The sequence below is a fragment of the Pseudophryne corroboree genome, chromosome 8, assembly GCF_028390025.1.
Source record: "Pseudophryne corroboree isolate aPseCor3 chromosome 8, aPseCor3.hap2, whole genome shotgun sequence".
Lineage (NCBI taxonomy): Eukaryota > Metazoa > Chordata > Amphibia > Anura > Myobatrachidae > Pseudophryne > Pseudophryne corroboree.
The window spans coordinates 453,334,833-453,357,684 of record NC_086451.1 but is presented as its reverse complement, the minus strand read 5'-3'; the positions used below and the strand labels follow the sequence as shown (position 1 = coordinate 453,357,684).

Genomic DNA, 22,852 nt, shown 5'->3' with positions numbered 1-22,852 from the left:
GCTGTCACATCCCAGCCCGTCTCCTGACACCGCAATCACATCCCAGCCCGTCTCCTGACACCGCTGTCACATCCCAGCCCGTCTCCTGACACCGCTGTCACATACCAGCCTGTCTCCTGACACCACTATCACATCCCAGCCCGACTCCTGACACCGCTGTCACATCCCAGCCCGTCTCCTGACACCGCGATCACATCCCAGCCCGTCTCCTGACACCGCTGTCACATCCCAGCCCGTCTCCTGACACCGCTGTCACATCCCAAACCGTCTCCTGACACCGCTGTCACATCCCAAACCGTCTCCTGACACCTCTGTCACATCCCAGCCCGTCTCCTGACACCGCTGTCACATACCAGCCCGTCTCCTGATACCTCTATCACATCCCAGCCCGTCTCCTGACACTGCCGTCACATCCCAGCCCGTCTCCTGACACCTCTATCACATCCCAGCCCGTCTCCTGACACCGCCGTCACATCCCAGCCCTGACACTGCTGTCACATCCCAGCCAGTCTCCTGACACCGCTGTCACATCCCAGCCCGTCTCCTGACACCTCTATCACATCCCAGCCCTGACACCGCTATCACATCCCAGCCCGTCTCCTGACACAGTTGTCACATCCCAGCCCGTCTCCTGACACCGCTGTCACATCCCAGCCCGTCTCCTGACACCGCTGTCACATCCCAGCCCGTCTCCTGACACCTCTATCACATCCCAGCCCTGACACCGCTGTCACATCCCAGCCCGTCTCCTGACACCGCTGTCACATCCCAAATCGTCTCCTGACACCTCTGTCACATCCCAGCCCGTCTCCTGACACTGCTGTCACATCCCAGCCCGTCTCCTGACACCTCTATCACATCCCAGCCCGTCTCCTGACACTGCCGTCACATCCCAGCCCGTCTCCTGACACCTCTATCACATTCCAGCCCGTCTCCTGACACCTCTATCACATCCCAGCCCTGACACCGCTATCACATCCCAGCCTGTCTCCTGACACCGCTGTCACATCCCAGCCCAACGCCTGACACCGCTGTCACATCCCAGCCCGTCTCCTGACACCGCTATCACATCCCAGCCCGTCTCCTGACACCGCTGTCACATCCCAGCCAGTCTCCTGACACCGCTGTCACATCCCAGTCCGTCTCCCGACACCTCTATCACATCCCAGCCCTGACACCGCTATCACATCCCAGCCCGTCTCCTGACACCGTTGTCACATCCCAGCCCGTCTCCTGACACCGCTGTCACATCCCAGCCCATCTCCTGACACCGCTGTCACATCCCAGCCCGTCTCCTGACACCTCTATCACATCCCAGCCCTGACACCTCTATCACATCCCAGCCCGTCTCCTGACACCGCCGTCACATCCCAGCCATGACACCGCTGTCACATCCCAGCCCGTCTCCTGACACCGCTATCACATCCCAGCCCGACTCCTGACACCGCTGTCACATCCCAGCCCGTCTCCTGACACCGCTATCACATCCCAGACCGTCTCCTGACACCGCTGTCACATCCCAGCCCGTCTCCTGACACCGCTGTCACATCCCAAATCGTCTCCTGACACCTCTGTCACATCCCAGCCCGTCTCCTGACACTGCTGTCACATCCCAGCCCATCTCCTGACACATCTATCACATCCCAGCCCGTCTCCTGACACTGCCGTCACATCCCAGCCCGTCTCCCGACACCTCTATCACATTCCAGCCCGTCTCCTGACACCTCTATCACATCCCAGCCCTGACACCGCTATCACATCCCAGCCTGTCTCCTGACACCGCTGTCACATCCCAGCCCGACTCCTGACACCGCTGTCACATCCCAGCCCGTCTCCTGACACCGCTATCACATCCCAGCCCGTCTCCTGACACCGCTGTCACATCTCAAACCGTCTCCTGACACCTCTGTCACATCCCAGCCCGTCTCCTGACACCGCTATCACATCCCAAACCGTCTCCTGACACCGCTGTCACATCCCAGCCAGTCTCCTAACTCTGCTGTCACATCCCAAACCGTCTCCTGACACCGCTGTCACATTCCAGCCCGTCTCCTGACACCTCTATCACATCCCAGCCCTGACACCTCTATCACATCCCAGCCCGTCTCCTGACACCGCCGTCACATCCCAGCCCTGACACCGCTGTCACATCCCAGCCCGTCTTCTGACACTGCTGTCACATCCCAGCCCTGACACATCTGTCACATCCCAGCCCGTCTCCTGACACCGCTGTCACATCCCAGCCCGTCTCCTGACACCGCTGTCACATCCCAGCCCGTCTCCTGACACCACTGTCACATCCCAGCCCGTCTCCTGACACCACTGTCACATCCCAGCCCGTCTCCTGACACCGCCGTCACATCCCAGCCCGTCTCCTGACACCGCCGTCACATCCCAGCCTGTCTCCTGACACCTCTATCACATCCCAGCCCGTCTCCTGACACCGCTGTCACATCCCAGCCCGTCTCCTGACACCGCTGTCACATCCCAGCCCGTCTCCTGACACCGCTATCACATCCCAGCCCGTCTCCTGACACCGCTATCACATCGCAGCCCATCTCCTGACACCGTTGTCACATCCCAGCCCGTCTCCTGACACCTCTATCTCATCCCAGCCTGTCTCCTGACACCTCTATCACATCCCAGCCCGTCTCCTGACACCGCTGTCACATCCCAGCCTGTCTCCTGACACCGCCATCACATCCCAGCCCGTCTCCTGACACCGCTGTCACATACCAGCCCGTCTCCTGATACCTCTATCACATCCCAGCCCGTCTCCTGACACTGCCGTCACATCCCAGCCCGTCTCCTGACACCTCTATCACATCCCAGCCCGTCTCCTGACACCGCCGTCACATCCCAGCCCTGACACTGCTGTCACATCCCAGCCAGTCTCCTGACACCGCTGTCACATCCCAGCCCGTCTCCTGACACCTCTATCACATCCCAGCCCTGACACCGCTATCACATCCCAGCCCGTCTCCTGACACCGTTGTCACATCCCAGCCCGTCTCCTGACACCGCTGTCACATCCCAGCCCGTCTCCTGACACCGCTGTCACATCCCAGCCCGTCTCCTGACACCGCTATCACATCGCAGCCCGTCTCCTGACACTGCTGTCACATCCCAGCCAGTCTCCTGACACCGCTGTCACATCCCAGCCCGTCTCCTGACACCTCTATCACATCCCAGCCCTGACACCGCTATCACATCCCAGTCCGTCTCCTGACACCGCTGTCACATCCCAGCCCGTCTCCTGACACCGCTGTCACATCCCAAATCGTCTCCTGACACCTCTGTCACATCCCAGCCCGTCTCCTGACACTGCTGTCACATCCCAGCCTGTCTCCTGACACCTCTATCACATCCCAGCCCGTCTCCTGACACTGCCGTCACATCCCAGCCCGTCTCCTGACACCTCTATCACATTCCAGCCCGTCTCCTGACACCTCTATCACATCCCAGCCCTGACACCGCTATCACATCCCAGCCTGTCTCCTGACACCGCTGTCACATCCCAGCCCAACGCCTGACACCGCTGTCACATCCCAGCCCGTCTCCTGACACCGCTATCACATCCCAGCCCGTCTCCTGACACCGCTGTCACATCCCAGCCCGTCTCCTGACACCGCTGTCACATCCAAGCCCGTCTCCTGACACCTCTATCACATCCCAGCCCGTCTCCTGACACCGTTGTCACATCCCAGCCCGTCTCCTGACACCGCTGTCACATCCCAGCCCGTCTCCTGACACCGCTGTCACATCCCAGCCCGTCTCCTGACACCTCTATCACATCCCAGCCCTGACACCTCTATCACATCCCAGCCCGTCTCCTGACACCGCCGTCACATCCCAGCCATGACACCGCTGTCACATCCCAGCCCGTCTCCTGACACCGCTATCACATCCCAGCCCGTCTCCTGACACCGCTGTCACATCCCAGCCCGACTCCTGACACCGCTGTCACATCCCAGCCCGTCTCCTGACACCGCTATCACATCCCAGACCGTCTCCTGACACCGCTGTCACATCCCAGCCCGTCTCCTGACACCGCTGTCACATCCCAAATCGTCTCCTGACACCTCTGTCACATCCCAGCCCGTCTCCTGACACTGCTGTCACATCCCAGCCCATCTCCTGACACATCTATCACATCCCAGCCCGTCTCCTGACACTGCCGTCACATCCCAGCCCGTCTCCCGACACCTCTATCACATTCCAGCCCGTCTCCTGACACCTCTATCACATCCCAGCCCTGACACCGCTATCACATCCCAGCCTGTCTCCTGACACCGCTGTCACATCCCAGCCCGACTCCTGACACCGCTGTCACATCCCAGCCCGTCTCCTGACACCGCTATCACATCCCAGCCCGTCTCCTGACACCGCTGTCACATCCCAAACCGTCTCCTGACACCTCTGTCACATCCCAGCCCGTCTCCTGACACCGCTATCACATCCCAAACCGTCTCCTGACACCGCTGTCACATCCCAGCCAGTCTCCTAACTCTGCTGTCACATCCCAAACCGTCTCCTGACACCGCTGTCACATTCCAGCCCGTCTCCTGACACCTCTATCACATCCCAGCCCTGACACCTCTATCACATCCCAGCCCGTCTCCTGACACCGCCGTCACATCCCAGCCCTGACACCGCTGTCACATCCCAGCCCGTCTCCTGACACTGCTGTCACATCCCAGCCCGTCTCCTGACACCGCTGTCACATCCCAGCCCGTCTCCTGACACCACTGTCACATCCCAGCCCGTCTCCTGACACCACTGTCACATCCCAGCCCGTCTCCTGACACCACTGTCACATCCCAGCCCGTCTCCTGACACCGCCGTCACATCCCAGCCCGTCTCCTGACACCGCCGTCACATCCCAGCCCGTCTCTTGACACCTCTATCACATCCCAGCCCGTCTCCTGACACCGCTGTCACATCCCAGCCCGTCTCCTGACACCGCTGTCACATCCCAGCCCGTCTCCTGACACCGCTATCACATCCCAGCCCGTCTCCTGACACCGCCGTCACATCCCAGCCCGTCTCCTGACACCTCTATCACATCCCAGCCCGTCTCCTGACACCGTTGTCACATCCCAGCCCGTCTCCTGACACCTCTATCACATCCCAGCCTGTCTCCTGACACCTCTATCACATCCCAGCCCGTCTCCTGACACCGCTCTCACATCCCAGCCCGTCTCCTGACACCGCTATCACATCCCAGCCCGTCTCCTGACACCGCTATCACATCGCAGCCCTGACACCGCTATCACATCCCAGCCCGTCTCCTGACACCGTTGTCACATCCCAGCCCGTCTCCTGACACCTCTATCACATCCCAGCCCGTCTCCTGACACCGCTCTCACATCCCAGCCCGTCTCCTGACACCTCTATCACATCCCAGCCTGTCTCCTGACACCTCTATCACATCCCAGCCCGTCTCCTGACACCGCTATCACATCCCAGCCCGTCTCCTGACACCGCTATCACATCGCAGCCCTGACACCGCTATCACATCCCAGCCCGTCTCCTGACACCGTTGTCACATCCCAGCCCGTCTCCTGACACCTCTATCACATCCCAGCCCGTCTCCTGACACCGCTCTCACATCCCAGCCCGTCTCCTGACACCGCTATCACATCCCAGCCCGTCTCCTGACACCGCTATCACATCCCAGCCCGTCTCCTGACACCACTATCACATCCCAGCCCATCTCCTGACACCGCTATCACATCCCAGCCCGTCTCCTGACACCGCTGTCACATCCCAGCCCGTCTCCTGACACCACTATCACATCCCATCCCGTCTCCTGACACCTCTATCACATCCCAGCCAGTCTCCTGACACCGCTGTCACATCCCAGCCCGTCTCCTGACACCTCTATCACATCCCAGCCCTGACACCGCTATCACATCCCAGTCCGTCTCCTGACACCGCTGTCACATCCCAGCCCGTCTCCTGACACCGCTGTCACATCCCAAATCGTCTCCTGACACCTCTGTCACATCCCAGCCCGTCTCCTGACACTGCTGTCACATCCCAGCCCGTCTCCTGACACCTCTATCACATCCCAGCCCGTCTCCTGACACTGCCGTCACATCCCAGCCCGTCTCCTGACACCTCTATCACATTCCAGCCCGTCTCCTGACACCTCTATCACATCCCAGCCCTGACACCGCTATCACATCCCAGCCTGTCTCCTGACACCGCTGTCACATCCCAGCCCAACGCCTGACACCGCTGTCACATCCCAGCCCGTCTCCTGACACCGCTATCACATCCCAGCCCGTCTCCTGACACCGCTGTCACATCCCAGCCAGTCTCCTGACACCGCTGTCACATCCCAGCCCGTCTCCTGACACCTCTATCACATCCCAGCCCTGACACCGCTATCACATCCCAGCCCGTCTCCTGACACCGTTGTCACATCCCAGCCCGTCTCCTGACACCGCTGTCACATCCCAGCCCGTCTCCTGACACCGCTGTCACATCCCAGCCCGTCTCCTGACACCTCTATCACATCCCAGCCTGTCTCCTGACACCTCTATCACATCCCAGCCCGTCTCCTGACACCGCTCTCACATCCCAGCCCGTCTCCTGACACCGCTATCACATCCCAGCCCGTCTCCTGACACCGCTATCACATCCCAGCCCGTCTCCTGACACCGCTGTCACATCCCAGCCCGACTCCTGACACCGCTGTCACATCCCAGCCCGTCTCCTGACACCGCTATCACATCCCAGACCGTCTCCTGACACCGCTGTCACATCCCAGCCCGTCTCCTGACACCGCTGTCACATCCCAAATCGTCTCCTGACACCTCTGTCACATCCCAGCCCGTCTCCTGACACTGCTGTCACATCCCAGCCCATCTCCTGACACATCTATCACATCCCAGCCCGTCTCCTGACACTGCCGTCACATCCCAGCCCGTCTCCCGACACCTCTATCACATTCCAGCCCGTCTCCTGACACCTCTATCACATCCCAGCCCTGACACCGCTATCACATCCCAGCCTGTCTCCTGACACCGCTGTCACATCCCAGCCCGACTCCTGACACCGCTGTCACATCCCAGCCCGTCTCCTGACACCGCTATCACATCCCAGCCCGTCTCCTGACACCGCTGTCACATCCCAAACCGTCTCCTGACACCTCTGTCACATCCCAGCCCGTCTCCTGACACCTCTGTCACATCCCAAACCGTCTCCTGACACCGCTGTCACATCCCAGCCAGTCTCCTAACTCTGCTGTCACATCCCAAACCGTCTCCTGACACCGCTGTCACATTCCAGCCCGTCTCCTGACACCTCTATCACATCCCAGCCCTGACACCTCTATCACATCCCAGCCCGTCTCCTGACACCGCCGTCACATCCCAGCCCTGACACCGCTGTCACATCCCAGCCCGTCTCCTGACACTGCTGTCACATCCCAGCCCTGACACATCTGTCACATCCCAGCCCGTCTCCTGACACCGCTGTCACATCCCAGCCCGTCTCCTGACACCGCTATCACATCCCAGCCCGTCTCCTGACACCACTGTCACATCCCAGCCCGTCTCCTGACACCACTGTCACATCCCAGCCCGTCTCCTGACACCGCCGTCACATCCCAGCCCGTCTCCTGACACCGCCGTCACATCCCAGCCTGTCTCCTGACACCTCTATCACATCCCAGCCCGTCTCCTGACACCGCTGTCACATCCCAGCCCGTCTCCTGACACCGCTGTCACATCCCAGCCCGTCTCCTGACACCGCTATCACATCCCAGCCCGTCTCCTGACACCGCTATCACATCGCAGCCCATCTCCTGACACCGTTGTCACATCCCAGCCCGTCTCCTGACACCTCTATCACATCCCAGCCTGTCTCCTGACACCTCTATCACATCCCAGCCCGTCTCCTGACACCGCTCTCACATCCCAGCCCGTCTCCTAACACCGCTATCACATCCCAGCCCGTCTCCTGACACCGCTATCACATCCCAGCCCGTCTCCTGACACCGCTATCACATCCCAGCCCGTCTCCTGACACCGCTGTCACATCCCAGCCTGTCTCCTGACACCGCCATCACATCCCAGCCCGTCTCCTGACACCGCTGTCACATACCAGCCCGTCTCCTGATACCTCTATCACATCCCAGCCCGTCTCCTGACACTGCCGTCACATCCCAGCCCGTCTCCAAACACCTCTATCACATCCCAGCCCGTCTCCTGACACCGCCGTCACATCCCAGCCCTGACACTGCTGTCACATCCCAGCCAGTCTCCTGACACCGCTGTCACATCCCAGCCCGTCTCCTGACACCTCTATCACATCCCAGCCCTGACACCGCTATCACATCCCAGCCCGTCTCCTGACACCGCTGTCACATCCCAGCCCGTCTCCTGACACCGCTGTCACATCCCAGCCCGTCTCCTGACACCGCTATCACATCGCAGCCCGTCTCCTGACACTGCTGTCACATCCCAGCCAGTCTCCTGACACCGCTGTCACATCCCAGCCCGTCTCCTGACACCTCTATCACATCCCAGCCCTGACACCGCTATCACATCCCAGTCCGTCTCCTGACACCGCTGTCACATCCCAGCCCGTCTCCTGACACCGCTGTCACATCCCAAATCGTCTCCTGACACCTCTGTCACATCCCAGCCCGTCTCCTGACACTGCTGTCACATCCCAGCCTGTCTCCTGACACCTCTATCACATCCCAGCCCGTCTCCTGACACTGCCGTCACATCCCAGCCCGTCTCCTGACACCTCTATCACATTCCAGCCCGTCTCCTGACACCTCTATCACATCCCAGCCCTGACACCGCTATCACATCCCAGCCTGTCTCCTGACACCGCTGTCACATCCCAGCCCAACGCCTGACACCGCTGTCACATCCCAGCCCGTCTCCTGACACCGCTATCACATCCCAGCCCGTCTCCTGACACCGCTGTCACATCCCAGCCCGTCTCCTGACACCTCTATCACATCCCAGCCCTGACACCGCTATCACATCCCAGCCCGTCTCCTGACACCGTTGTCACATCCCAGCCCGTCTCCTGACACCGCTGTCACATCCCAGCCCGTCTCCTGACACCGCTGTCACATCCCAGCCCGTCTCCTGACACCTCTATCACATCCCAGCCCTGACACCTCTATCACATCCCAGCCCGTCTCCTGACACCGCCGTCACATCCCAGCCATGACACCGCTGTCACATCCCAGCCCGTCTCCTGACACCGCTATCACATCCCAGCCCGTCTCCTGACACCGCTGTCACATCCCAGCCCGACTCCTGACACCGCTGTCACATCCCAGCCCGTCTCCTGACACCGCTATCACATCCCAGACCGTCTCCTGACACCGCTGTCACATCCCAGCCCGTCTCCTGACACCGCTGTCACATCCCAAATCGTCTCCTGACACCTCTGTCACATCCCAGCCCGTCTCCTGACACTGCTGTCACATCCCAGCCCATCTCCTGACACATCTATCACATCCCAGCCCGTCTCCTGACACTGCCGTCACATCCCAGCCCGTCTCCCGACACCTCTATCACATTCCAGCCCGTCTCCTGACACCTCTATCACATCCCAGCCCTGACACCGCTATCACATCCCAGCCTGTCTCCTGACACCGCTGTCACATCCCAGCCCGACTCCTGACACCGCTGTCACATCCCAGCCCGTCTCCTGACACCGCTATCACATCCCAGCCCGTCTCCTGACACCGCTGTCACATCCCAAACCGTCTCCTGACACCTCTGTCACATCCCAGCCCGTCTCCTGACACCGCTATCACATCCCAAACCGTCTCCTGACACCGCTGTCACATCCCAGCCAGTCTCCTAACTCTGCTGTCACATCCCAAACCGTCTCCTGACACCGCTGTCACATTCCAGCCCGTCTCCTGACACCTCTATCACATCCCAGCCCTGACACCTCTATCACATCCCAGCCCGTCTCCTGACACCGCCGTCACATCCCAGCCCTGACACCGCTGTCACATCCCAGCCCGTCTCCTGACACTGCTGTCACATCCACATCCCAGCCCGTCTCCTGACACCGCTGTCACATCCCAGCCCGTCTCCTGACACCACTGTCACATCCCAGCCCGTCTCCTGACACCACTGTCACATCCCAGCCCGTCTCCTGACACCGCCGTCACATCCCAGCCCGTCTCCTGACACCGCCGTCACATCCCAGCCCGTCTCCTGACACCTCTATCACATCCCAGCCCGTCTCCTGACACCGCTGTCACATCCCAGCCCGTCTCCTGACACCGCTGTCACATCCCAGCCCGTCTCCTGACACCGCTATCACATCCCAGCCCGTCTCCTGACACCGTTGTCACATCCCAGCCCGTCTCCTGACACCTCTATCACATCCCAGCCCGTCTCCTGACACCGCTCTCACATCCCAGCCCGTCTCCTGACACCGCTATCACATCCCAGCCCGTCTCCTGACACCGCTATCACATCCCAGCCCGTCTCCTGACACCGCTATCACATCCCAGCCCGTCTCCTGACACCGCTGTCACATCCCAGCCCGTCTCCTGACACTGCTGTCACATCCCAGCCCGTCTCCTGACACCGCTATCACATCCCAGCCCGTCTCCTGACACCGCTATCACATCGCAGCCCTGACACCGCTATCACATCCCAGCCCGTCTCCTGACACCGCTCTCACATCCCAGCCCGTCTCCTGACACCGCTATCACATCCCAGCCCGTCTCCTGACACCGCTATCACATCCCAGCCCGTCTCCTGACACCGTTGTCACATCCCAGCCCGTCTCCTGACACCTCTATCACATCCCAGCCCGTCTCCTGACACCGCTCTCACATCCCAGCCCGTCTCCTGACACCTCTATCACATCCCAGCCTGTCTCCTGACACCTTTATCACATCCCAGCCCGTCTCCTGACACCGCTATCACATCCCAGCCCGTCTCCTGACACCGCTATCACATCGCAGCCCTGACACCGCTATCACATCCCAGCCCGTCTCCTGACACCGTTGTCACATCCCAGCCCGTCTCCTGACACCTCTATCACATCCCAGCCCGTCTCCTGACACCGCTCTCACATCCCAGCCCGTCTCCTGACACCGCTATCACATCCCAGCCCGTCTCCTGACACCACTATCACATCCCAGCCCATCTCCTGACACCGCTATCGCATCCCAGCCCGTCTCCTGACACCGCTGTCACATCCCAGCCCGTCTCCTGACACCACTATCACATCCCAATCCCATATCTCTACACCGTTATCATATGCTCGGTTTCCAGACACGTTTATCATATCTTAGCCATGCTTTACACTGTCCATAGCTTGTCCCATCCTGTACACACACTGCTATCATATCCCATTACTGACCCCCCGGCTCTCTTACTGGGAGAGGTTCTGCAATATACAGTAGCTGCCATGCGTCCTGCGCTGCCAGAGCTGCAATCACTGTGATAACATCCCTGCACGCCGTGCGGAAATCTGGCGTGAGAGGCGAGTACAGAACCCCACAGAACACTGGTAGACCCTCCGGTATCCTCCCCTCTCACCTGTTGTGCTGTTATCCACAGATCCATGGACACGAGACAGCCAGAGAGCGCACAGAAGAGTCACACTGTGAGACATCTGGAAACAAAGAGACAGACATTAGGAGGGAAAGAAGAAAGGAAGACTACGGAGCCTGTAACATATAACATCCAGAAGAATGTTCTTCTATGAGACGTCTATGACCTATTCAGACATAAATGTATTTTACCCATTACCCACCTATATCCACTATCCCGCATCCATTACCGGCCATTCTTTCCCTTCCTTTTAGAATGTAAGCTCTGGTGAGCAGGACCCTCCCTCCTGTATTTCTTCCCTTCCCCTACTGTAGGTCCGCTGTCTAAGCCACATAGTATACGGCACATTCCCTATTTATCGGCATTAGGCCCAAAGAAGGGAACCCGTGTGCAGCCTCCATGCCACCCCCCTCCTCTCTCCGTGGCACAGATGCAATTAGACTCTATTGCGCATGTGCAGGTCTCCGGGAACATGGCGGCCGCACCATGTTCCTGGTGATTTCTGTTCTGTGTGTGCGCAAAACACCGTGAAAAACCCATTATAAATACACCACTGCAGCGACGGCAAAATGTACTTGAGTACCTCTGTCCAGAGGCGTGGCGCGGACCTTACCTTCTACCAAGACCTCCCCTTTCCCCACTACAATACAACACGTCGGCTTCCCCCCACAACTGCTCTGCCATCTCCTACAGCTCCAACCTCATCTCTGTTCACACTCCCGATTCCTCCATTCTTCCTACGACTGCCTCCGCTGCTCCACCCTGATTACCTCCTCTCACACTCACCTCCAAGATTTTTCCGGTTTCACTCCTCCTCTGGAACTCACTCCGTCCCTTGTCTAGTCAGACTTCCCCTAATCCTGCCAGCTTCACTCAACTCACCTTGTCATCAAAGCCTACCACCCCTCCTCCTAGACGGTCACTCTTCTCTCCTCCCTGTCCTTTGCTCCTCCCCAGTTCACCCTCCAAATGTTCTCCCCTTAGCATGTACGTTATAACGAGCAGGGCCTTCCTCCCCCATCAGCACTAGCCTTGCTTCCAGTGACTCTGGAGGAGATTTATCGAACCTTGGAGTGAGATAAAGTAGAGACACTGCTCATGGCAACTTCTCATTATCTCAAAGGTTCATCTCCCCCTGTGTGCTTACCCTTTGCTGGATACAGGCTCAGTGAATGCTGATCTACTCCCCGCTCCCAACGACTCGCCTCCACTTGCCTGGAAACAACGAGTCCACAACCTTCATTCCCCAATCCACATCCTACCTAGTATGTCAATTTGATTGCCCTGTATTGTCCCATGATATATATATATTGTCACGGTACATTCACTGTGCCATTAATCTGCCACGTATTACTGTATATACCCTGTACGGCGCCGAGTAATACAGTGACCATATGTCCATCTGCAATATATATTTCCAGTATTGGAAACAGGGAGAGTCTAATAGGCCGGGGTGAGCGATAAATCACACATACACTAGGGAAACTACAATATTCAGATGCATCGGAACCGTATTGTAGGATTCTAATGAACCATTATATAAAGGATTTATACAGAAATATCTGAACTGCAATTTGCTTATAAAAATGAAGAAAATGGGCTTAAACTGAATCTGCAGTATTAGTGCATGAAGCAATAGTGCTCTGCCACGTGCAACATAATCACGAGGAATCAGGATTTGGTTTTGTAGCATCCTCGCAGTTTGGGTGCATTAAATGTTCCTATAAAAAAAAAAAAAACGTAGGGTTCCGCCGTATCATATCTCCCCAATGTCGCTGGGACAATTGCAAGTTGAAGGCACTGTCCTAAAGTCGGCAATGCAGGAAGTTAGGAGGAGTCTCTGGTGACCAAGGCAATTATTGGGTGGTTTTAGGGAAGGCATATTAGGGTAGTCCTAGCACTTAGGAAATAGGGAAGCCCCCGTGGTGTGGTTACGCCCTCTGACCTATGGTCACACCCCCTTGTGTGAGATGGTTACACCCCTTTTGGAGAAGGTATAACTGTATCCAGATTTAGGGGTCTATTTACTAAACCTCAGGTGGAGATAAAGTGGACGGAAATAAACTACCAGCCAATCAGCTCCTAACTGTCATTTTTCAAACCCAGCCTGTAACATGGCAGAAAGGAGCCGATTGGCTGGTACTTTATCTCCATCCAAGGCTTAGTAAATAGACCCCTATGATTGTGTAAAGTGTTGGGAGGTTTGGGCACATCCTGGATCCTCCAGCTTACACATATAGCACAAGGAGCCCAATAACAAGGGAGTTCCAGAATTTCCGGTACAGGACGTGATCTCTGCATTACACTTGCTGAATGCAGATTAATATTAAACTAAATGAAAACACTTGTAGGGCTGCACAATTACTAAGCAGCGGATATAGGGGGTCATTCCGAGTTGTTCGCTCGTTATTTTTTTCCGCTACGGAGCGATTAGTCGCAAACTGCGCATGCGCAATGTACGCAGTGCGCCTGCGCCAAGTAAATTAGCACAAAAGTTTGGTTTTTTACTCACGGCCTAACGGAGATTTTTCATCGTTCTGGTGATCGTAGTGAGATTGACAGGAAGTGGGTGTTTCTGGGAGGAAAATGGCCGTTTTATGGGAGTGTGCGGAAAAACGCAGGCGTTTCAGGGAAAAACGCGGGAGTGGCTGGAGAAACGGGGGAGTGTCTGGGCGAACGCTGGGCGTGTTTGTAACGTCAAACCAGGAACGAAACTGACTGAAGTGATCGCAGTGTAGGAGTAAGTCTGGAGCTACTCAGAAACTGCTAAGAAATTTCTATTCGCAATTCTGCTAATCTTTCGTTCGCAATTCTGCTATGCTAAGATTCACTCCCAGTAGGCGGCGGCTTAGCGTGTGCAATGCTGCGAAAAGCAGCTAGCGAGCGAACAACTCGGTTTACTGTTTAATCTTGACTCCTCCCTCTACAGTCCCAACTCCTCCCATCTGCAATCCTAACTCCTCCATCTCAATTCTGACTGAACTTTTTGAGTGAGACTAAGATAGAGCTTTGTGATTGTTCTATGTACATGTGACTGTGCTATGGGGTAATTGTATTTATTAGCCCTAGCAAGTGAGGGGCAAATGCTCTGTAACCCTTGCTCTCCTGGCTCCTCTGTGCTGCTGTGGTATAAGCAGCAGCACATCGTTCTTCCCCTGGAGAGCTCTCTTCTGCTCAAAAGTGGGCGTGGCTATGACTGTGTTAGGGCGGCGGTCGCCCCCTTGTCCTCCCCCCCAGATCCGGCCCTGGTCCTACAGTAGCATAATAGACGCATTTTGTTGTGTAATAACCCACAACTTCATCAAATGACATTATTCCACAACGAAACGCGTCAGTGACAGTTCTGCGGGACTAACTCTGGACCAATCTGTGCGTCTCCCTCAGCTTAGCAAGGTGGAAGCCCCAGACCCGGTTCCGCCAAGGCAATACACTGAAAACTCTCCAGGTCAGAAGTTCCCTCCTGTGATTATTACTCGTGTCTCACTCACCTTTTATCTTTTTCTGTAAGGACGCTGTTCTCAGCCTTTACCACATACTCAGCTCGTCGGCGTCACATAAGGAGTGTCACCCAATCTTGCTGCAGAGGAGACACCACATAACCTGGCAACAAGGACAGAAACAGCGTCACAAACTCATAATGTATTGTAAAAAATGAAACTGCAAAATATTGGCAGATGAATAGAAATTGTGACAGTAAAGAGACGTACAGGTCAGCAGTCTCAGTGTCTACAGTAATGTCAGGTCTTATAGAACGTAACTCAAGGTGAGATATACAAGGGTCATATATCATATTACTCAGCGCAGTCTCCTGGTGCACAGCGTGGTGTATTGAGGCTGGATGTACGAGGACGCATCTGTATATAGCGAGAGTTAGATTTGGGTGGGGTGTGTTCAAACTGAAATCTAAATTGCAGTGTAAAAATAAAGCAGCCGGTATTTACCCTGCACAGAAACAATATAAAAGGTATTTGCTCCTCTTGCACGGCAACATGATTTGTTCCAGACACAAAGGGGGCCATCCCGACCCGTTCGCACGCAGCGGTTCTTTGCTGCGGTGCAAACGGGTCAGAACTGCGCATGCGTGGCGGCCGCAATGCGCACGCGCGTCGTTGGCCAGCGACAGCTGTTGCCGGGCAACGACCAGAAGAAAGTGATCGCTAGCGCGATCGCAAGAAGATTGACACCGGGGAGGCGTTCCGGGGCGGATACTCACTGTTTTCCGGGCATGGAGATCCGAACGCAGGCGTGTCCAGGCGTTTGGAGGGCGGATGTCTGATGTCAATCCCGGGACCTTCGTCGCTGGATCCGTCGCACAGGGTAAGTAGGTCTGACCCTGGTCTTGTTTTGCAGGAAACTTTTTTTAGCATAGCAGGGCTGCACAAGTGATCGCAGCCCTGCTATGCAGAAATACACTCCCCCATAGGTGGCGTCTAGTTGATCGCACCAGCAGCAAAACGTTGCTACGTGCGATCAACTCAGAATGACCCACAAAGTGACTTGCGTTTTTTGCTTTACTTACTAACACGAATCAGGTCCATTGTGCGTTCGATCTTCAGAGCTGCATAAATAGGTATTTCAACCTGAAGCTGCAGTATTAAATGCCTAAGGTGACCCATCCAAAGACGAATGACATTTCATGTACAGACAAACAAACAAGGAATCTACTCACTGTACGTCAGGACGCTATAAGGCGTATTTCATACAATGGTGCAAGGTAAAGACGCACTGTAACCCATAGCAACACACGCCTGCACTAGACTGCTTATAGTTTATATCCAGTTGCTGCAAGTTACATCCACATCACTGATCTTTGCACCACATCATTTCATAGGCCGATATACGGTTTATATAGACACTAGTATGTGCATATGTCTGCGGATCATGCAGCAAATGCCAGGTAGTTTTTTTTTTCCCTTTTTAAATATATTTATTTTTTGAAGTCCAAACCATCATGAAAGTACAAGTAACAACTCAACGTGTATAATCACAGGGGGGCACTATAACATAGATACCCCAGAGCGACCAGTACGAGGCAACTACAATCAAGTGGTATACAACAAGTGACAACGCCCATGCCAATACCATCATAATGCCTGCCCAGGAGGGGGCGCAAGCAACCAAGCGGGATCCGGTCAGGGTCCCATCATCCGGGATCCCTGTAGTCGGAAAATACCAATTGCTGGAGACCCAACACTGGAACACCAATGCCGGGATCAAATGCCGGACCTGGAAACCCGAACACTAGGACACTAGGGGGGTTAGGTCTAAGCTGTGGGTGGAGGGTTAGGTTGCGGGGAGGGAGGGGCATTAGCGTTCGGCACCACCGGGGAGGGACAGGGTTAGGTTGCGGTGAAGAAGGGGCATTAGCGTTAGGCACCCCCAGAGAGGGTTAGAGTTAAGTTGTAGGGAGGGAGAAGCATTAGGGTTGGGCACCACCAGGGAGGGTTAGGGTCAGACTGCGGGGGTAGAGGGTTAGGGTCAGACTGCCAGTTAATCAGCTCTCAACTGTCATTTTTCAAACACAGACTGTAACATGGCAGTTGGGAGCTGATTGGTTATCACTTTCTCTCTCTCTCTCTCAAAGCTTTGACAAATCGCCCCCCTGGTTACATACAGTAGGTGGAAGAACATATAACATCCTGGGATGATACCTAGGGGGCCCATTTATCAATGAGTGATAAAACTCATTGTGTATGATAAATGGTGCTCCAGCCAATCAGCTCCCAACTGTCATTTTTCAAACACATGACAGTGGTTATCACTTGTTGATAAATGAGCCCCTAATATTTTCCGCCCTGCTGCACTGCTTGCCAACAACAAATCTCCTACTTCCTTAATTACGGGGGAGACGGAACAAACCTATGAGAGAGATAAAGTGGAGAAGACGCCCATAGCAACCAGCTTCTAGCTATCATTCATCTAGCACAGTCCATAAAATGTCAGAAGATTGGTTGCTATGGGCAACCTCTCTACTTTAGCTCTCTCAATGGTTTGCTACATCTCCCCGTCAGAGAAGGCTCCAAACACTGCGCGTTCAGGACCAAGTGGGACATAATTCACCCCATTATTTTCAGCAGCTCCTAATGAAATGACCGGTAACCCCCAACCACACCGGAGACAATGAAGAACCATCAGATCAACCTGATTGATGACACACGGTACGGTCTCACCGCTTCAAATGTGTCCAAGGCTCTCGCACAGGTTAGTGGCCCTTTGAGATTTGAATTAGTCAACAGAGATCTGGCGGTGGAGACTGAGGACATGTAGGTGCTCCAAAAAGTTCTAACCCAGGTAAGAGAGAAGTTATTGCCAACCTTTCAGGTCCACAGCCAAGTATTTGATTACAGTGGTAATACTAAATCCGTATACATCTGCGGGATTTGGAGGGCAGATGAATGCAATGAATGGCTAAATGAGTAAAGCTAATCTTAGCTCATACTAAGCATACAGACCTCCCCCACGTTGGATGCTATGGGTCAGTGTTGTCCATTGTCCAGCATGGCTGTTGATTTGTCAGTTATAAATAATGAAGACCCAAAGTGGAGTCATATAGGGGTATTCAATTAGGGTCGAAAATTGCCGTCTGTCGAAAAGACGGCAGTTTTCGACTTTTTAAGGTCGAATCGTGATTCGACCTATTCAATCCCTGCAGTTTTTATTCGACAAGTCGGGGAATTCGACTTGTCAAATAGTACGTGAATTGACGGTATAGCTGCCGATTCACGTATTTTTGAGGGAAACAGGCCTAAAATTGAGTGAAACGGGGCCAAATTCGACAGGATTTAGCCCCGTTTCCGACCATCTCAGTCCGACATAAAAAAATGTCGGACTGAGATGTGGGACCCAGAGGAGGAGGGGGGGGGGCCGCGGGGAGACCGGGGAGAGCCGTGGACAGACAGGGGAGAGCAGCGTTACAGCACAGCGCTGCAGCAGGATGTCTCACAGCCGCGCCGCTCACGGCAGCGTCCACCCAGCTCCAGCAAGTGAGGTCACGCTTGCTGGAGCCGGATGGACACTGCCGTGAGGTCTGGCGGCTGTGAGACATCCTTCTGTAGCGCTGCTGTAGCGCTGCTCTCCTCCGTCTGCCCGCAGCTGTCCCCGCTGGTCTCCCCCCTTTCCCCCCTCTCCGGTCCCTCATCTCAATTCGACTTTTTAAAGTCGAATTGAGATGGGATTGAATAGGGGTTGTCGGATCCATTCCGACAAATGCATGTCAGAATGGATCCGACCCTAATTGAATATACCCCATAATAGTTTCATTTTATTAAGTATAGATGCAAGAGAAGAAGTTTCTGTACTGACTACATAAAGGAGACATCATCAGCAAATGCATTCAATTTCATTTTTTTGTCCAATTTAAACCCTTTTGCAAGTCGGGGGAATTTGTTAAATCCTCAATAGTTGGTCCAAATCAAGGTTGACCAGTGGTCAGGTCATGTTGGGGGTGTAGTGTCCTATCTCTGTATAGGGTGTAATAGATGTATTATGGTCATGGCCAGTGGTCAGGTCATGTTGGGGGTGTAGTGTCTGTATAGGGTGTAATAGATGTATTATGGTCACGGCCAGTGGTCAGGTCATGTTGGGGGTGTAGTGTCCTATGTCTGTATAGGGTGTAATAGATGTATTATGGTCATGGCCAGTGGTCAGGTCATGTTGGGGGTGCAGTGTCCTGTCTGTATAGGGTGTAATAGGTGTATTATGGTCATGACCAGTGGTCAGGTCATGTTGGGGGTATAGTGTTTGGGGTTTATGTCTGTATAGGGTGTAATAGAATTGTATTATGGTCATGGCAAGTGGTCAGGTCATGTTGGGGGTGTAGTGTCCTATGTCTGTATCGGGAGTATTATGGTCATTACCAGTGTTCAGGTCATGTTGGGGGTGTAGTGTCCTATGTCTGTATAGGGTGTAATAGATGTATTATGGTCATGGCCAGTGGTCAGGTCATGTTGGGGGTGTAGTGTCTGTATAGGGTGTAATAGATGTATTATGGTCACGGCCAGTGGTCAGGTCTTGTTGGGGGTGCAGTGTCCTATGTCTGTATAGGGTGTATTATGGTCATTACCAGTGGTCAGGTCATGTTGGGGGTGTGGTGTCCTATGTCTGTATAGGGTGTATTATGGTCATTACCAGTGGTCAGGTCATGTTGGGGTGTAGTGTCCTATCTCTGTATAGGGTGTGATAGATGTATTATGGTCATGGCCAGTGGTCAGGTCATGTTGGGGTGTAGCGTCCTGTGTCTGTATAGGGTGTAATAGATGTACAGGTTGAGTATCCCTTATCCAAAATGCTTGGGACCAGAGGTATTTTGGATATGGGATTTTTCCGTATTTTGGAATAATTGCATACCATAATGAGATATCATGGTGATGGGACCTAAATCTAAGCACAGAATGCATTTATGTTACATATACACATTATACACACAGCCTAAAGATAATGTTAGCCAATATTTTTTATAACTTTGTGCATTAAACAAAGTGTGTCTACATTCACACAATTCATTTATGTTTCATATACACCTTATGCACACAGCCTGAAGGTCATTTAATACAATATTTTTAATAACTTTGAGTATTAAACAAAGTTTGTGTACATTGGGCCATCAAAAAACAAAGGTTTCACTATCTCAGTCTCACTCAAAAAAGTCCGTATTTCGGAATATTTGGATATGGGATACTCAACCTGTATTATGGTCATGGCCAGTGGTCAGGTCATGTTGGGGGTGTAGTGTCCTATGTCAGTATAGGGTGTAATAGATGTATTATGGTCACGGACAGTGGTCAGGTCATGTTGGGGTGTAGTGTCCTATGTCAGTATAGGGTGTAATAGATGTATTATGGTCACGGCCAGTGGTCAGGTCATGTTGGGGGTGTAGTGTCCTATGTCTGTATAGGGTGTAATAGATATATTATGGTCATGGTCAGGTCATGTTGGGGGTGTAGTGTCCTATGTCTGTATAGGGTGTAATAGATGTATTATGGTCATGTCCAGTGGTCAGGTCATGTTGGGGGTGTAGTGTCCTATGTCTGTATAGGGTGTAATAGATGTATTATGGTCATGGCTAGTGGTCAGGTCATGTTGGGGGTGTAGTGTCCTATGTCAGTATAGGGTGTAATAGATATATTATGGTCACGGCCAGTGGTCAGGTCATGTTGGGGGTGTAGTGTCCTATGTCTGTATAGGGTGTAATAGATGTATTATGGTCATGGTCAGGTCATGTTGGGGGATGTACTGTCCTATGTCTGTATAGGGTGTAATAGATGTATTATGGTCATGGTCAGGTCATGTTGGGGGTGTAGTGTCCTATGTCTGTATAGGGTGTAATAGATGTATTATGGTCATGTCCAGTGGTCAGGTCATGTTGGGGGTGTAGTGTCCTATGTCTGTATAGGGTGTAATAGATGTATTATGGTCATGTCCAGTGGTCAGGTCATGTTGGGGGTGTAGTGTCCTATGTCTGTATAGGGTGTAATAGATGTATTATGGTCATGGCTAGTGGTCAGGTCATGTTGGGGGTGTAGTGTCCTATGTCAGTATAGGGTGTAATAGATGTATTATGGTCACGGCAAGTGGTCAGGTCATGTTGGGGGTGTAGTGTCCTATGTCTGTATAGGGTATAATAGATGTATTATGGTCATGGCCAGTGGTCAGGTCATGTTGGGGGTGTAGTGTCCTATGTCTGTATAGGGTGTAATAGATGTATTATGGTCATGGCTAGTGGTCAGGTCATGTTGGGGGTGTAGTGTCCTATGTCAGTATAGGGTGTAATAGATATATTATGGTCACGGCCAGTGGTCAGGTCATGTTGGGGGTGTAGTGTCCAATGTCTGTATAGGGTGTAATAGATGTATTATGGTCATGGTCAGGTCATGTTGGGGGATGTACTGTCCTATGTCTGTATAGGGTGTAATAGATGTATTATGGTCATGGTCAGGTCATGTTGGGGGTGTAGTGTCCTATGTCTGTATATGGTGTAATAGATGTATTATGGTCATGGCTAGTGGTCAGGTCATGTTGGGGGTGTAGTGTCCTATGTCAGTATAGGGTGTAATAGATATATTATGGTCACGGCCAGTGGTCAGGTCATGTTGGGGGTGTAGTGTCCTATGTCTGTATAGGGTGTAATAGATGTATTATGGTCATGGTCAGGTCATGTTGGGGGATGTACTGTCCTATGTCTGTATAGGGTGTAATAGATGTATTATGGTCATGGTCAGGTCATGTTGGGGGTGTAGTGTCCTATGTCTGTATAGGGTGTAATAGATGTATTATGGTCATGTCCAGTGGTCAGGTCATGTTGGGGGTGCAGTGTCCTATGTCTGTATAGGGTGTAATAGATGTATTATGGTCATGTCCAGTGGTCAGGTCATGTTAGGGGTGTAGTGTCCTATGTCTGTATAGGGTGTAATAGATGTATTATGGTCATGTCCAGTGGTCAGGTCATGTTGGGGGTGTAGCGTCCTGTGTCTGTACAGGGTGTAATAGATGTATTATGGTCATGGCCAGTGGTCAGGTCATGTTGGGGTGTAGTGTCCTATGTCAGTATAGGGTGTAATAGATGTATGATGGTCACGGCCAGTGGTCAGGTCATGTTGGGGTGTAGTGTCCTATGTCAGTATAGGGTATAATAGATGTATTATGGTCATGTCCAGTGGTCAGGTCATGTTGGGGGTGTAGTGTCCTATGTCTGTATAGGGTGTAATAGATGTATTATGGTCATGGCTAGTGGTCAGGTCATGTTGGGGGTGTAGTGTCCTATGTCAGTATAGGGTGTAATAGATATATTATGGTCACGGCCAGTGGTCAGGTCATGTTGGGGGTGTAGTGTCCTATGTCTGTATAGGGTGTAATAGATGTATTATGGTCATGGTCAGGTCATGTTGGGGGATGTACTGTCCTATGTCTGTATAGGGTGTAATAGATGTATTATGGTCATGGTCAGGTCATGTTGGGGGTGTAGTGTCCTATGTCTGTATAGGGTGTAATAGATGTATTATGGTCATGGCTAGTGGTCAGGTCATGTTGGGGGTGTAGTGTCCTATGTCAGTATAGGGTGTAATAGATATATTATGGTCACGGCCAGTGGTCAGGTCATGTTGGGGGTGTAGTGTCCTATGTCTGTATAGGGTGTAATAGATGTATTATGGTCATGGTCAGGTCATGTTGGGGGATGTACTGTCCTATGTCTGTATAGGGTGTAATAGATGTATTATGGTCATGGTCAGGTCATGTTGGGGGTGTAGTGTCCTATGTCTGTATAGGGTGTAATAGATGTATTATGGTCA

General features: G+C 53.5%; 1 protein-coding gene across 3 annotated transcripts in view; it reads right to left on the bottom strand.

Annotated features, from left to right (window-relative positions):
• The window catches only part of GABBR1 (gamma-aminobutyric acid type B receptor subunit 1), a 236,394-nt gene that overhangs the window by 171,644 nt on the left and 41,898 nt on the right, over nt 1–22,852 (bottom strand). For all 3 annotated transcript variants that reach the window (XM_063938299.1, XM_063938300.1, XM_063938301.1), the window contains exons 2-3: nt 15,056–15,167; nt 11,553–11,628 (exon numbers count right to left, since the gene is read on the bottom strand). In XM_063938299.1, the coding sequence (XP_063794369.1) occupies nt 11,553–11,628 (76 nt within the window). In that variant the 5' untranslated portion in view covers nt 15,056–15,167. The remainder of the gene's footprint in view (nt 1–11,552; nt 11,629–15,055; nt 15,168–22,852) is intronic.